Source organism: Nymphalis io, chromosome 6 (genome assembly GCF_905147045.1).
Source record: "Nymphalis io chromosome 6, ilAglIoxx1.1, whole genome shotgun sequence".
Taxonomy (NCBI): domain Eukaryota; kingdom Metazoa; phylum Arthropoda; class Insecta; order Lepidoptera; family Nymphalidae; genus Nymphalis; species Nymphalis io.
In genome coordinates this window covers 3628093-3645818 of record NC_065893.1, presented here as the reverse complement: position 1 = coordinate 3645818, position 17726 = coordinate 3628093, and the positions used below count along the sequence as shown (strand labels likewise).

Genomic DNA, 17726 nt, shown 5'->3' with positions numbered 1-17726 from the left:
ATGAACGAACTCAACAGCTGTTATTCATAATTTGTTCTGTTATATCTGGGATGGAAATCAGTTTTATATGTGTCTATGTATTAGAATGATATAACGATACATATAGATATTATAATTATTAATAAATGTGTAAATTCGTTGTTATTGTTATTATCGGTTTTGGTACAAAAATGTTTTTTGTTGTTCTTTTTCGCCTGATGCATAATTTTATACGAATAGAAGAGATAGGCTTTTCAACTTAATTATATTGGTGCCAACATTGTGTTAATAATCTATGTTTTTTTAGAATTATATAACAAAAATTTAAATTTGAAAAAAGAACGTGTAATATTTTTTAAGTACAATATCAATGAAAACTCCTCAAAATAAAAGCTAGGGAATGGAATAATATTCTATCTCAGATATCAGAAAGTGTTCCGTTATCTTTGAATGATGAAAGGTCGCGAAGGCTTTGTGGCTGCAGCGTCTATGAGCTTCGTAGTAGAGAGGTAAGGGTAACATTAAAACTAGGTATTGTATTGTATAGAAAACAACTTCTAAGACGATACTGAAAGTATCGGAAATGTTACAAATTTGTATTTTAAAATTTTCTGTAACAAATGTGGATTATGTGCGAATAAGTCAGTTGGTTGTCGCTTATTAAATAATTACATATTATAAAAGAAATAAGAGGATAAATGAATTATTTTCACAATAACCAAGACACATTTTTAACACGCATTATAATACCAAATTCTTATTTAAAGGTGTAAATTAAATTGTTCTGCCTTATCTACAAATAAACAAAAAATTTTTTTTACAATGACACACAATAACAAGTTTTATTGATATAAAATGAAAAGTCAAAATAATTAGTGTAACGATATTTAATCCACGTTTAATAATAAGACATTTAATATTAAAATGTATGTATGAATAAGCAAACTCGGGAAGGTAATGTTATGCTCATGACAAACAAGTGAAATCTCAATTACAGACAAAATGCAGCGTTCAGAGATCATTTTACTATATATTTTAATTTCTCAAAAATCCTTATGTAATGTGTTAAATTTACATCTAAAATATAAATATGATTAGACTCAATGGAACTATATAATGGTTTTGTAGATCATTAAAATGTGAATTTATTCGAAATAGATTTCTTGTAATATAATATAGTTATAAATGTATGTATAGCAGTTTCCAAAATCTTGATTAAATGTTTAATAAATAATTTGCATAACCTTGCGGCAGATTTCTACCTGGCCATGATCTCAGTATTTGTTCCAAGTGCCTTATGAACAAATAAATTCATTCCTACCTACATTCCACGAATAAATCCTATGATCGTCTAGGACGGGTCTTGTTTTATTTCTCGGTCAAAACAATGTTCTAGATATTCAATAACAAGAATAAGATAATAATTAAGACGTATTCCTTTGTTGTCTCCCGTACTTAATTAGCCTGTGATAGTATAAGTTTATATTTTGATCTTATTAAAAAAAATTCAATTAAATTATTCCGAACAAATACAAATTTGTAATAAATTCATTTTCTAACATTTAATATTTTTTCTGTATTTTTTAAATAAAAGAATCCAACATATTTTTTGTTTATTTTATTTGTGACTATATAATTATATTACTGTATTAATTATTAATCAGATGCTAAAAAACTTTTTAAAGCTGGCCGTCAAAATTAAGAAGCATTTTTAAAAGTCATTCCAATTTTATTTTTTTCGATGTATCATTTGTTTCGTTCATTCAAACTTGTAAATAGTTGTCACATTTTGTTAACCATAACATTTTTTACATTTTGCACTTTGATTTGCATGTATATGTTGTAAGGGACGGTGATTAGTATTTAAATGGCTCCTATACGATATAGTTTACATTATGAAGATTATTCAGAGCATCTTATGTCACGATTTGGAAAGCTCTTACAAATGCAATCATTGGTGGATATGACACTAATGTGTAGTTCGCACACTTTACGTGTTCATAAAGCGGTACTTGCTGCTAGCAGTGCTTATTTTCAAGTAAGTAAAAGAAAAAAGTAATATCGACCGTTATATAAATAGTGGAATGATTACAGAATAACATTTATAATTTATAAAAGTAAATACATAAATAAATACATTATCAAAATTTACTATAAGAATTTATATAATATGTATAATTTTTTGGCCTTACTATATGTATAAATAATAATAAAACGTTAAATACTCTTTTTTTATTATAAATTCAAATTAAATCCATTGAGCAAAAAGTGTTTTAATTTAAAAAACTAATGTCATTTTAAAAAAAATTGTAGGAAGTTTTACAAAAACAAACTGGAGAACCATTGATTATATTAAAAATGAGGTTTAGTGTACTCAAATGTTTAGTTGAGTTCATGTATTGCGGGAAGACACAATGCTTGGAGGAGAACCTGGACGAGCTGGTGTCTGCCGCTCAGTTTCTTAAAATAAAAGGATTGTCAAAAGTAACGAAAGAAGGTCTGGGTATCAACAATCACAGTAAGTCTATGTGAATAATATGATTAATATAAATAGATGGATTTTGCTAGAAGTGTGTCATGAAACGATCCATCTTTCACTTATGTATATAATCAGGTCGGCTTCGATTTTAAAATCCAAGCACAAGTACCTATTATTCATCTCAAAAATATGTATGCTTTTCGATTATAGAAAATGGCGTCCGATTGTGGGTTAACGTGGTTTATACAATATATGACACAATGTAATCATTTAGATAATGACATTTGGTTAAAATCGGTTACGATGTTTATTCTGTATCCGGCAACAATTATACAAATAATAATTAAAATCCTAGGTTGCGCGATATTGACACGATACTGGCCTTAGTGCTTTTAAAAGGTTTTCTTCTCAATAATATAAAAAATTAAAAAGCTTTTAAAAATATTATTTAATGCCCGGATTTCGTTTGTTTTATATATTTTTTATATAGAATAGGAAGGTGGACGAGCATATGGGCCACCTGATGGTAAGTGGTCACCAACGCCCTTAGACATTGGCATTGTAAGAAATGCTAACCATAGCTTACATCACCAATGCGCCACCAACCTTGGGAACTAAGATGTTCCTTGTGCCTGTAATTACACTGGCTCACTCACCCTTCAAACCGGAACACAACAATACCAAGTACTGCTTTTTTGCGGTAGAATATATCTGATAAGTGAGTGGTACCTACCCAGACGAGCTTGCACAAAGCTCTACCACCAGTGAATTCAGTTACCACCGTTTTACTTGAATAAAGACAATATTGTCGAAAGTATTACTAGTAGTACCTAGAACATTTGTTGATTCTCGATCAATTGATATAATACTAAGGTTATCAAAGTTTTTTATTTAAGGTGAACTGCCTGTGTTCACTCCGCCAGTCGTGATCAACCGTCCTCCTCAATCGCTTATTGATATGCACACACAGGTAAGCAAACCTAAAGTTGCGTCCGATTCCATAAGAACTTTTACTTAAATTAAAATAATGCACGCAATAAAAAATGTTAAAATAAGCCAGAGAAACACAGTCGGATTCCAAGTTTAATAAAAATGTGTCCAGTTGTTTCCGCGTTGTAATTGCACTGACGCAGATATAAAATGGAATAGTGTTTGAACAAAAAAAAACAGTACGTAGAAACCTTTTTTTCTGAATTTCATAACAATTTATTTGATCTATAACTTAAAAAGTATTTTTAATTAATTGTCGTGAATTAAAGAAAATGCGTATTATCTTTTATAAAGATTAATACTAACCAACTAATGGCACATTTGGTTTATTAGACTTATGAATATATTATCTAACTGAACGTTTTAAGGAAATAAAAATTGCCCTGATAATACCTACTATTACCTGTTCCTAAGTTACTTGTTCCTTTTAATCTCTTAAATATGATCAAGAAAGTATAAAGAAAAAGTAACACTATTATTTAATAAGTATAAATGAATGTTTCTCCAAGGACAATGCTGAGAACAAGACACCCCATTCTCAGTTGTCATCGAACAATAATCAAAGCGGAGAAAACCTTAATCGATCAAACAAGGTTACAAAGTATTTATCGTTATTATTTTTTAGTTATTAATACCAAAATTGTCCAAGCAACAGATAGACAGAGTTTTCCTTCGCATTTATAATATTAGTCTGACGCGAGAAATAATCATTTAATGAGCATCAAAACATACATTTCATTATTTACTTATTCCAGATACATCAAATTTAAACTCCTAAAAAATCTGCTTTACCCAAATTATAACTACTTATCCATAGAGTTAAGCACTAAATTGATATATACTCAATAAATTGAATATATATATATCGATAATGGCTACTTATTTTATAAGTTTTTAAATAATTTAATGTTGTAACAGGATATGGTTATGCGTATACCCTTTGATATTGATGGCAGTACAAACTCCACTGTTGACTATTCGGATCCCTCACGTGTTATTAGACCACGACGTGGTAGGCCGAGTTTCAAGGTTAGAAGTTATAATTTTATAAAAAGTCTGGTAATGCTTACACAAGACTTGTCTATATTATCCGTGATCTTAGTACTTCATCAATTAAAATAATTACTTTGAAATGAAAAACTCTTTTCATCTGTTAAAAATGATGAAAACGAAATCAACAGTTACCATTGTAATTCAATTTGCCTCGTTGGTCTAATGGTTAGATTATAAGGCTGCAAATCCTGCCTGGATTCAAGTTCCTGCTCCGGCCAGTATAGTATTATTCTGGCAAGGGTTTCGCTTTGAGCGTTGACAAGCTTTACACTCCCGTGCATAGAAATACACGTAAAACTGTTGATCCTGCGCATGGTATCTTTCCGAACGTGTCGAAATGCAGTCTTCTCGAATTATAGTTAAGAATTATGACACAGAGTGCAAATGTGTTTGGTCACATTATTTGACCACTTATTATTGATATTTCCTGCACAGTTGGCGGTTGTTAAATAATACTCTACGAATTCAAATCACTAACTCAAATTTCCAACTATTAAAATAAAGATTTAAAATTGATCAAATCTATGCTCTTATTTTATTATTATTTTCTTTATAGACGACGGAATAGGTTACAATTTTTTCTATATTAATTGAAATTTTATTTATGTGGCAATAAACTAAAGATTAAATATAATTACAGCGATCCAGTGGTTGGGAGGGTGGCGGAGTTTTAGGGCGAGCTGCCGAAAGAGCCCTGATGCGTCGCGAGCAGGACTCTCGTAAAGCTATACACCATTTAAAGCATTTGCAGACCAAACACATGCAGGTGATTGAATAAGTAATTATAATATTAGCAAATTACGTTTTTGTGTTTATATGTAGTATATTGTAATACACGTTACTAAAGCTGAAATAAATTGTATTAGATACAACATCAGTGAGAATTCACATTAACGTAAATTGATTTGTCTAATTCGTGATTAAAAGTACGTTTAATATACGTATAACATGAAGTACTTATTAGAAATAAAAAAATATAAAAAGTACTTATTTATCTGCTGTCGGTGCATTACTATAAGCACAAAAACGTATTCAAGCTCATTTGGCTGTATACATTCCATTAACTCAATATTTGTACGTTCTATAAGCTGTATTACAAAAATAAATAATTTATGTTAATTTATTATTTTTCTTCTTGTATGTAAAGGTTATATTTTTAAAATATTACTTATATACAGGATTATATGGAAAGAGTGTCGCTATCACAAGCCGTTAACAGTATATGTAACAATGATACTGCTTCGCCGAGCTATCTTAACATGGATAACGATATCATATACATGGATCAATCTGTCTCGTCCAACTCGCTCGACGCCGCCGACCCATTTTCCAAAGACACACTCGGAAACGAAACAATAACATCAAACTACTCTACTGCGGCAACTAGTGCAACGAATGAAACTTCAAACATTGGTATAAATACTGCCATGTCACAATACGTGAATGCATTGAAGAGCGCGGGACTGCCTACTGACTTGCCGATTTTATTTGAATCTGGGGACGGGTCGTACATAAACGTTAATGAACAAGTTCTTTTGGACATGGTACAGAGCAGTGAAATACAATACGAAGTTATTGAACAACCTAATATTATTGAAAAGGTAGCAGATCCAAGCGAGATAAAAAGTATTGATGAACTTTCAAAATCTATAGAGCGAGGTGAAATGCTAATGGGTTCAAAGAATTTCCCTTCAAATAACGTATTTGATAAAAATAGTAACATTCACGAAGATACAATAAACAGCTTGAACGAAATCTTGCCAGATAATTTAGAATCTTTCGAAGGACAACAAAATTTTATAGAACTAGATCATTCCCTTCGAGGCGAACATGCGTCTATGGATAGAGATAATAATAATGATTTTTCATGTATAGATAGTGACATGCAGTTTTTTACAAAATCTATGAGTGACGATGTTAAAAAATACTATGACGATCAACCATTGAATGATCCTCGAGTACTTGATCAATATTGTCCAGCAAGTACTTCTTTTGACACAAGCTTTAATATGTCTTTACTAGATACAAAAACTCATTTAGGTGACAATACAAACCAACAGTACAGCTCTCTAAATACTGATGACCTAAAAAGAAACGACGCTTGTTATGATTTTAGCTTACAATTACCTCATACAAGTGATTTTAAAGAAGATGCACTAGATTGCTTACTGTCCACTCCAAAACACAATGAAATCAATCAAGACAGTTACATAAACCACGACACAGACGATAGAGTTCAGGAACAAGATGAAATAATGAAAGATCTGATGAATATTGAAAATAGAATACAAATGGGAAATTGTGACAGCAACACTACTGGCAGAGAACGTGATGTGTCTGATAATATTAATAATATTACGTTAGATACTGAATTACCCGACCTTTCGAAAGAAATCAACTCCGAAAAAGATGACGCTGCTTCGTCTGATAACACTTTACAGTGGGACTTTATTAAAATGAATGACATTGGTGAAAAAAATGACACTATTAATTCCACTAATTTGACAACACCAGAATCGAATATTTCAAATTCAGTGGTTGATTTAACAGATTCAGAAAATATTGATGCTGAAAAATGGGACTCAATAAAGAAAGATCATTTGACAGACAAAGAAAATAAAAGTTACAATTACCAAAATACTAAGAGTTCAACTCTGGATGAAAATATACCATTTGCAGTTGGACTACTCCCTTTAAAACAAGTTCAAACTAGTGAGGAAGAGATTTTATTGAAAAGGAAAAACATAAATGATATTGATATGTTAGATAATGTAGACGCTAAATGTTTAAAACGTAAAACAAAATGTAAAAAGATTTAAGTAATATTTAATTGTACGCGCAATATAAATAAATATATAAAAAAGTTACATTTCTTATTGACCCGTAAAACTAATTTTTACCAAAATGCTGAACTTCTGCAATTAGCTATCTATATATCTAGCTATTACAATGTACAAAAAATTGAGTAAGCACATTAGTTAATATGGAATTTAATTCAAATTAAATCAAAAGTTCCAACGAATAAGGATTTTTTTATTTGTGGTCAAAATATTTAGATTATCTTAATTATACAGGATACGTGTATGTTCATTTACTTACTGAAAATGGTTTCGGCACACATTTTGATGTACCATCAGCAATATGAAAAATATTTTTCTTTAATTTGATCAATTTTCTCGCAGTCGCAGATGCGACGATCAGTATTTATTCTTCTCTACCATCTTCAATTATTAAAAAAACAAAAGATTCAGATATATTACCATATATCACCTGATATATCACCTGATGGTAAGTGGTCACCAAACGCCCTTAGACATTGGCATTGTAAGAAATGTCAACCATCGCTTATAGCCAATGCGCCACCAATCTTGGGAACTAAGATTTTATGTCTCTTGTGCCTGTAATTACACTGGCTCACTCACCCTTCAAACCGGAACACAACAATATCAAGTATTGCTGTTTTGCGGTAGAATATCTGATGAGTGGGTGGTACCTACCCAGACGAGCTAAGGTACCTACCCAGACGAGCTGGTACCTACCCAGACGAGCTGGTACCTACCCAGACGAGCTAAATGATAGAAACAATGGTATATTGATCATATACTTTTTTACCTTTCAAATTTTATACATATCCGGACTATTATACCCTTTTGATTTTAACAATAAAAAACCTTAATCATCATCAGACATGTTACATTATTGGATAAAATATAATTTAAAAACCCAAAATGGCTTAACCTTCAAAATAAAACCGACTATAAACAAGCAGAATGAGCAAATTGTCATTATTATTAATGCCTTGTTTATTTCATTCGCGTCAGAGAAATGATAAAGTATTTAGACGCCTTAATATATTACCTACTTATTGTAAATATATTGTATTATATTATTATGTATTTGTGAGGGCTATTGCTTCCCTAACTATTTCGGAGGTTTCTTGAGTATCGTAATAAACTTGTTGATGCTTCAGGTGGAATGATTTTATTTGAAATTTACACAGATATATATACAAAAATGACAATTATTAATAACCAATCGGAAGGGCTATAACAAGAATAAAATTCTTTAAGAAAATTATGTACAAATCAAAACATTGGATTTTCTACCAATAGCGAGTGAGTATGTAAGAACAATAATTATTTCTTACGAATTGTACGAGAGGTGAGGGGCGCACCGTCGCCGCGGGGGGCACCATATAAATACGCGCCTATCTGTGTCCATACAAAACTCGGCGTATGTGCTCCTACGTTTTAGTAACCGCGCGCCTTCGGCTCGCGACGGTCATATGCTTGATGTTTTGTATGGACGCTGCGTGTGGTAGGTAATGTAGGTCCCACATCACTCCCCCTCAAGAAAATCGTAAGGATGGCTTGACTTTTCTTCCAGATCTCGTCGTGTAGGTCGGAGAGTTGTCCTGGCATCTGCTGCTGACCGGTGGGTCCTCAGACGATGGCGACTCGTTGTATGTATATGCTGGCTTGAGTCGGTCCAATGTGACAACTGTCGTGCGTGTTGGCAGTTGTATCTGGAAGTACTTGTCGTAGCGTTTCAAAACTTCGTAAGGCCCATCGTACGGCGGAGTTAGTGGAGCTCGAACTGTATCGTTGCGCACGAATACATGCGTACACGTCGCTAGGTCTTTATAAACAAATGGTTTGTTTTGCGGCGTGTGCGAGCGCGGCGTTGGTTGTAGCGTTGCCATGGTCTCGATGAGGCGGCGTACATACTCGGCGTCGTCAATCTTCGACTGTGTAGGTACGAAGAAATCCGCAGGTATGCGCAGAGTAGTACCGTAGGTCATAATTGCCGGACTAAAGTTGTTATCGCTGCGTAACGCCGTGCGTAAACCGAGTAGCACGGTGGGTAACTCGTCCGTCCATTGAATTGTAGCTTCGCGCGCTATCAGTGCAGCTTTCAGGGTTCGGTGCCATCGCTCAATTTGGCCATTCGATTGCGGGTGGTATGCAGTAGTTCGAATTCTTGTAATTCCGAATCTTTTCATGAGAGAATTGAATAGCTCGGATTCGAACTGACGTCCTTGATCCGTTGATATACGCAGCGGGCAACCGAAACGTGCGATCCATTGTTCGTATAAGGCTTTTGCTACGTTTTCAGCTGTTATATCTTGTATCGGTACTGCTTCGGGCCACTTCGTACAGCGATCGATCATAGTCACTAGATATCGACAATCCTTCGACGGTCTTAGCGGTCCGACTATGTCGATGTGTATATGTTCGAAGCGCTGTGACGGCGGGAACTCGCCTAAGGGTGTGACGACGTGTCGATGTATTTTTGCTCGTTGACAATTAATACACGCCTTAGTCCATGTACCGATGTCTGTGTTCATGTTCGGCCAAAAGTATTTCGAACTTATTTGTTTTCTTGATGTCCGCACGCTCGGGTGGCATAGATCGTGTTGCGCTTTGAATGCTGCGTAGCGATAAATGCTCGGTAGGTACGGTCGCGGCGTCGCGGTAGACAGCTCGCATGTAATTGGCTGCTGTATCCCAGGCATCGCGACGTCGGCGAATTTCAAGTTAGGTTGTCTTCGTAATGATTTTAGTTCTTCGTCGTTATGTTGATCGATGGCTAATTTATTGAAATTGATGATCGTCGGGCATTGAATGTCTTCTATGCGTGAGAGAGCGTCGGCGACTGTGTTTTCTTCCCCTTGTATGTATTTGATATTTGAGCAGAATTGACTAATGAAATGTAGTTGTCGTTCTCTTCTCGGAGTGTCGGTACTATTTGCTTGGCGATGTAGTGCGTAGGCAAGTGGCTTGTGATCGGTGTACACAGTCACTTCGCATCCCTCGATGAGTCGTCGGAAGTGTTTTACAGCTGTATAGATCGCTAGTAATTCGCGATCGTATACACTGTAGCGGCGTTGTGTAGCACTCATTGCTTTTGAGAAGTATGCGAGCGGTTTCCATTCGTTGTTTACTTTCTGTTGTAGTATGGCGCCGAGACTGTGATCTGAAGCGTCAGTCATGATGCTGAGTTGTGTACCGGGTAGCGGATGAGTCAAAGTTGTAGCTTTTAAAATGCTTTGACGGCAATTTTCAAAGGCTACGTCGGCTTCCGGTGTCCACTCGATCGGTGTTTTGTCGTTTTTCTTACGGTTGTGCAAATATTTGTTGAGTTCGTGTTGAAGTTCGGCTTGATGTAGTAGGCAGTCTCGATAGAAATTCAACATGCCTAGGAAGCGACGTAACTCGACGATGGTTTTCGGTTTCGGATATTTTGAAATGGCTTCGATGCGATCTTCAGTCGGTTTGATTCCGTCCGCTGAGACTTCGTAACCGAGAAAATTAATTTTACTTTTTCCGAATTCGCATTTTTCTATTTTCAGTGTGACGCCAAATTTTTCTAATCGCTGTAATACTTGATGTAATAATTCAATGTGTTTTTCTTCATTTTCGGAATATAATAAGATGTCATCGACGAAACAGAAGCAGTTTTCGACGCCTCGGAGTACTTCGTGCATAAATCGCTGGAATGTCTGGCTCGCGTTACGTAGTCCAAAGGTCATGCAGTTGAATTCAAACAAACCGAATGGAGTTATAATCGCGGTTTTCTGTGCGTCTTCCTCAGCAATTGGTATCCAGTAGTAAGCCATTTTTAAGTCGATCTTCGAGAATATTGTCTTGTTATGAAGTTGATATGTGAAGTCTTGTATGCGAGGTATCGGATAGCGGTCGGGTAGTGTGATCGCATTTAGACGTCTGTAGTCACCGCAAACTCGTAAGCCGCCGTCCTTCTTCTTCACAACGTGTAGCGGGCTCGCCCAGGGACTGTTTGACGGTTTGCAGATGCCCATTTCCAGCATATTCTCGAACTCAGTCTTTGCAGCTTTATACTTATCCGGTGGAAGCGGACGCGGACGGGCGTAGAGTGGCGGGCCAGTTGTCTCGATATGGTGGACGACGTTATGCTTTGAAGGTTGTTTGAGTGACATGGGTCGAAGTACATCTGGATATTGCTTCAGTACGTGGTAATAGGCTTGGTTTGTGCCGATTACGTGTACCTTTTCTGTTTCTGTTTCAGCGCCTGTAGAAATTTCAATAGCATCGACGGAAAGTTCGGTGACTTTATCTATTAGTTTCTTCTTATGCAGGTCTACTAATAGTTTGAAGTGTCGTAGAAAGTCAGCTCCCAAGATCGATGTTTTGACGTCAGCGATGATGAATGTCCATAGAAAGTTTCGTCGTAAACCAAAATCCAATCTTAACGTTTTTTCGCCATACGTCTTGATAGGTGTGTTGTTTGCGGCAAATAATCTGCAGGCGTTTTCGATTTTTGTATTGCTTCTATAATTTGATGCTGATAATACGGATATATCGGCGCCGGTATCCACGAGGAAACGTTCTCGAGTGTTGCGATCGTAGATACATAGGCGGTTGCTGGCAGTAGGGACATCGAGGTCCGCCGTAGTCGATGTCGGAGCTAGTTTAAAGCTTTGTTTCTTCGGCAACATGGCGATTTGCAACGCTTCGCTTTATCGCCGAATCGGTAATGGTATTTACATTCCCACGTGGCATCGCCGGGCTTCACAGATGATTTGTTTCTTGTTGAGTTTGAATTGGATCGTGGCCTTGACTGGGAGCGATAGCGACGGTATTGACGATGTGTGGAGCGGCCGCGTATTTCGTTGATTTCTAGCGACAATTTTTCTAGCTGCTTCGATAACATTGCTATTTGTGTTGATACGGCGTCGTTCGTAGTTGTTGTTGCGGTCGATACAGCGGCGATCATCGCGGGCTCGGAGTATTCCGCCATCTTGTCGGCCATGGCGGCGAGTGTGTCGAGTGATGACTCGGTATTTACGGATAGAACAACGCGTATCTGAGTAGGTAAATGGTTAAGCCACTCGATACGGAGCCCTTCGTTCGTAATCATACCGGCGCTTAGTTCTCGCATCTTGCGAAGTAATTGAGAGGGTTTCTGGTCACCCAGCTGTAGACCGCTGACGAGCTTCTGGAAGTTCTTTACGTCTGATTTTTCATATACGGCGAGTAGTCGGTTCTTCAATATGATGTATTTATCAGTAGCCGGCGTGTCGTATAGAATGTCGGTGACGTGTTGCAGGTCCGTGGCTTGCAGCTGTTGCAGGACGTAACGGAACTTCTGATCATCGGACGTCTTCAAGGGGTCGACGACAGCTTCAAATTGTATGAACCAGGCTCGTGGAAGGTCCCTCCAGAATGGTAGTATCCGTGACTGTACGGAGATGGCTGCCAGGTCTACCTCGGCCAGAGGTTTGGGGTCTTGAGCAGCAGTATCTTGATCCATTTTCTCAACGTCGGTAGGTCACCACTGTGAGGTTTGTGCCGATTACGTGTACCTTTTCTGTTTCTGTTTCAGCGCCTGTAGAAATTTCAATAGCATCGACGGAAAGTTCGGTGACTTTATCTATTAGTTTCTTCTTATGCAGGTCTACTAATAGTTTGAAGTGTCGTAGAAAGTCAGCTCCCAAGATCGATGTTTTGACGTCAGCGATGATGAATGTCCATAGAAAGTTTCGTCGTAAACCAAAATCCAATCTTAACGTTTTTTCGCCATACGTCTTGATAGGTGTGTTGTTTGCGGCAAATAATCTGCAGGCGTTTTCGATTTTTGTATTGCTTCTATAATTTGATGCTGATAATACGGATATATCGGCGCCGGTATCCACGAGGAAACGTTCTCGAGTGTTGCGATCGTAGATACATAGGCGGTTGCTGGCAGTAGGGACATCGAGGTCCGCCGTAGTCGATGTCGGAGCTAGTTTAAAGCTTTGTTTCTTCGGCAACATGGCGATTTGCAACGCTTCGCTTTATCGCCGAATCGGTAATGGTATTTACATTCCCACGTGGCATCGCCGGGCTTCACAGATGATTTGTTTCTTGTTGAGTTTGAATTGGATCGTGGCCTTGACTGGGAGCGATAGCGACGGTATTGACGATGTGTGGAGCGGCCGCGTATTTCGTTGATTTCTAGCGACAATTTTTCTAGCTGCTTCGATAACATTGCTATTTGTGTTGATACGGCGTCGTTCGTAGTTGTTGTTGCGGTCGATACAGCGGCGATCATCGCGGGCTCGGAGTATTCCGCCATCTTGTCGGCCATGGCGGCGAGTGTGTCGAGTGATGACTCGGTATTTACGGATAGAACAACGCGTATCTGAGTAGGTAAATGGTTAAGCCACTCGATACGGAGCCCTTCGTTCGTAATCATACCGGCGCTTAGTTCTCGCATCTTGCGAAGTAATTGAGAGGGTTTCTGGTCACCCAGCTGTAGACCGCTGACGAGCTTCTGGAAGTTCTTTACGTCTGATTTTTCATATACGGCGAGTAGTCGGTTCTTCAATATGATGTATTTATCAGTAGCCGGCGTGTCGTATAGAATGTCGGTGACGTGTTGCAGGTCCGTGGCTTGCAGCTGTTGCAGGACGTAACGGAACTTCTGATCATCGGACGTCTTCAAGGGGTCGACGACAGCTTCAAATTGTATGAACCAGGCTCGTGGAAGGTCCCTCCAGAATGGTAGTATCCGTGACTGTACGGAGATGGCTGCCAGGTCTACCTCGGCCAGAGGTTTGGGGTCTTGAGCAGCAGTATCTTGATCCATTTTCTCAACGTCGGTAGGTCACCACTGTGAGGGCTATTGCTTCCCTAACTATTTCGGAGGTTTCTTGAGTATCGTAATAAACTTGTTGATGCTTCAGGTGGAATGATTTTATTTGAAATTTACACAGATATATATACAAAAATGACAATTATTAATAACCAATCGGAAGGGCTATAACAAGAATAAAATTCTTTAAGAAAATTATGTACAAATCAAAACATTGGATTTTCTACCAATATTTGTAAGAACAATAATTGTATGTAAGAACAATAATTATTTCTTACGAATTGTACGAGAGGTGAGGGGCGCACCGTCGCCGCGGGGGGCACCATATAAATACGCGCCTATCTGTGTCCATACAAAACTCGGCGTATGTGCTCCTACGTTTTAGTAACCGCGCGCCTTCGGCTCGCGACGGTCATATGCTTGATGTTTTGTATGGACGCTGCGTGTGGTAGGTAATGTAGGTCCCACATATTGAATTACGACAGTTGACCTTACAGCTCATTTGATGTTATGGTACGCTTGACATATTTAGACTAAGTCATTATGAAACACTGGACATTGTGGAATTGGACGTCATGGAATATTGGCAACTTTAGCACTAGACTTTCTAGGCATTGTCAGAAGGACCGCAAAAACTAGCCAAAAAAATAAAAATGTTTTTTTGATAACAATTAAAGCATTACAAACTGCACTGTTCCTATGTTACTGGTACGCTCCTCCATGAAAACAAACAAAAGTTACCAATAATTAATTGATCTTATAATATGAATTTAAAAGTATTTTAAATTACATGTTTCTAACTTTATACCCGCGCGTGTGAGGGCGTGCGTGCGTGGTAGTTTGTAAAGTAGTTGTGTAATAAATATTTTATTTATAAAATCTTATAAATATAGTCCTCCTCATCGATTTCGATGACGGCGACCCTAAAAATTAATTGTTATTTTATTGCGAGCCATATTAGGGCTCATGCTAGAAGCATGAGCCCTAATATGGCTCGCTAGACCAAATTTGGTTTTAAAAACCCTACGACACGTGTTACAATACAATTGGCCCACAGAGTTGTATATGTATGTGTAGGATGGCTTAGGTCTCTCTTTTCTTAACTGGCGCTTTTCGTCTAGTGCGTGAAGACGGTTTTCCTCAAACGTTTTGATCTTTTTGTAGATGGTAGAGCGCCAAGATGCCCTTTGGGAAGCGAGCTCCTCCCAACACTCTATGCCAATGTCACAAGCTTTTAGATGTCTTTTAAACACGTCCTTGTATCGCATATACTGACCACCATGCTTCCGTTTGCCTTTAGCTAACTCCGAATAAAATACAGATTTAGGCAAACGACGATCGTCCATGCGTAGGATATGCCCACACCATCTGAGTTGACGTTGCATCAGAAGAGCTTCCATGCCATAAATTTCTGAAGTTGCCTTACAATTGAGATGGCGTCAACAGTTCCTCTACTGGGACGAAAGCCACATTGGCTTTCGGGAAGATGCTGTTCAGCCAACTCACTGACACGGGAGTTTATGATGTGAGCAAGGATTTTGCCGGCACTGGAGAGGAGCGATATACCTCGGTAAGAGCTACAATCGGAAACATCTCCCTTCCCTTTGTATAGCTTACAAATTATCGCATCCTTTCATTCTTGTGGAACCTCTTCAGTTTCCCACACGTTAAGGATAAGATGGTAAAGCCTGCTACCAATGTGTTTACCACTATACTTATAGACCTCAGCTGGTAGTTGGTCCATTCCTGGGCTTTTTGAATTTTTGAGACGCTTTACTGCTTTCACAAACTCTTCAAATGTCGGTGGATTGTCTAGGTATTCACTGACTGGAAAAATTCTCAAGTGAGTTTACATAGGACAGGTTAGCACTGAGTGTGGTAGGATTCAGAACATCATTAAAATGTTCGGCCCAACGTTTCAAGACAGAATTTTTATCCGTAACTCGATGCTGCCTATCCTTTGAATATATCGGAGCCGTTTTTCTGAGTCGCGGGCCGTATATTGCGTGTATGGCTTCGAAGAACTTTCCGGTGAGGTTCATATCGGCGTAGTGCTGAAGTTCAGCAGCTTTTTCCTTCCACCATTTTTCCTTAAGTTCGCGAACTCTCAATCTTAGTTTGTGTTGTGATTCCTTTTTGTTATGTACATTCGCCAATTTTGAGTTCAGTATATGTCTGTGCTCTTCTACGAGTAGTTTGATGTCATCATCAAATGCGTCGAACCAGTCCTGGTTTCTCTTTACTGGTTTACCGATGATGTTTAGGATACAGCCATGAAGGTTTCTTGCAAAATATCTCCACTCATCCTCTATTGAGCAAAACTCAGTTTGAGGAGCACATACAGCAAATTCTGAATCCACCCTATTACCTAACTCTGTTGAGTTTATGAGTTTCGAGAAGGCTAATTTTGATGGTACTTTGTGGGGTGTCCGTCGTGGAGCTTTAAGCACTAAGCGAATTTTCGATCTAATGAGTCTATGGTCAGTCCAGTCCAGCGCCCCACGCATTGCTCTCGTTATGAGAACATCCCGTAGGTCTTTACGGCGGACAATGACATAGTCCAGAAGATGCCAGTGTTTGGATCTAGGGTGCATCCACGAGGTCTTAAATTTATCAGAAAGGCGAAAAAAAGTGTTTGTGATACTAAGATCAAGTTCGGCACACAGCGACAATAAACGTGTACCGTTATCATTACAGCTCCCAATACCATGTTTGCCCAGGACACCAACCCAGAGATCGTGATCCGTCCCTACTCGGGCATTGAAGTCCCCGAGCAAAATGATCTTATCATGTCTTGGTACAGCATCAAGAGCCAGACGAAGTTGTTGGTAAAACGCCTCTTTATCTTCATCCGGTGATGGCAAGGTGGGTGCATAGGCACTAAATAGATGGACATATTTGTTGCGTGCGATTGGTATACGTAGAGTCATGAGACGGTCATTGACAGCCTCAGGTAAGTCACTCAGATCTCTTGCCAATTTATTGCGTATAGCAAAACCTACACCATTACCCGTTCTCTCACCGTCAGGACGACTGCTCCAGTAGTAAGTGTAGCCACCGAGTGGTTCACATAGCTCACCGCAACCACACAGATGGGTTTCACTAATTGCAGCTATATCGATTTTGTAGCGAGCTAGTTCTCGCGCTATAAGAGCAGTTTTTCGCTCCGGGCATAAGTTATGGTCGTTATCCACTAAAGTTCTTACATTCCAGGTGGCAATGGAAAGTTGTTGAGTAATGAATGTAAAATGTTTGTTTCGCTTATTCTATCTACCGCATTTATCGATGTCCAGGCGCCCACGGCTTAGCACCTAGATGATGGATGAGACGGACTATGTTTGTGCCACCTTTTCTAGACCCCTCCTCTATGCAGAGGAAAGCAGAGCGATCCTAAATAGGGCTGCTTTGTCACCAGCCGTACTGCCGAACCCAGAACCCCGCCATCTGTCGGTTCCGGGAGCGACCACTCTCGCCTGGCCGCCTACGTGCAGGGTGTCAACTAAAGCCTCGGTACATCGACACCTTGACCCCACTGCCTTCACCCCATCGCCGCAGGACTTTTAAAATCAGATCCGGGAAGAATAATTAGGGTCATCTGCGCGTGAACTTT

At 38.3% G+C, this 17726-nt stretch overlaps 2 protein-coding genes across 2 annotated transcripts; one reads left to right on the top strand and one right to left on the bottom strand.

Annotated features, from left to right (window-relative positions):
- Nucleotides 1-1810: 1810 nt before the first annotated feature.
- On the top strand, nucleotides 1811-7335 carry LOC126769096 (uncharacterized). Its single transcript, XM_050487635.1, has 7 exons — nucleotides 1811-2017; nucleotides 2293-2497; nucleotides 3355-3428; nucleotides 3958-4041; nucleotides 4367-4477; nucleotides 5142-5267; nucleotides 5680-7335. The coding sequence occupies exons 1-7, from the start codon at nucleotides 1847-1849 to the stop codon at nucleotides 7318-7320; spliced, it is 2412 nt and encodes an 803-aa protein (XP_050343592.1). The 5' UTR covers nucleotides 1811-1846; the 3' UTR covers nucleotides 7321-7335.
- A 5929-nt stretch (nucleotides 7336-13264) lies between these two features.
- LOC126769206 (uncharacterized) lies at nucleotides 13265-14110 on the bottom strand. Its single transcript, XM_050487845.1, has one exon. The coding sequence runs from the start codon at nucleotides 14108-14110 to the stop codon at nucleotides 13265-13267; it is 846 nt and encodes a 281-aa protein (XP_050343802.1).
- Nucleotides 14111-17726: the final 3616 nt, after the last annotated feature.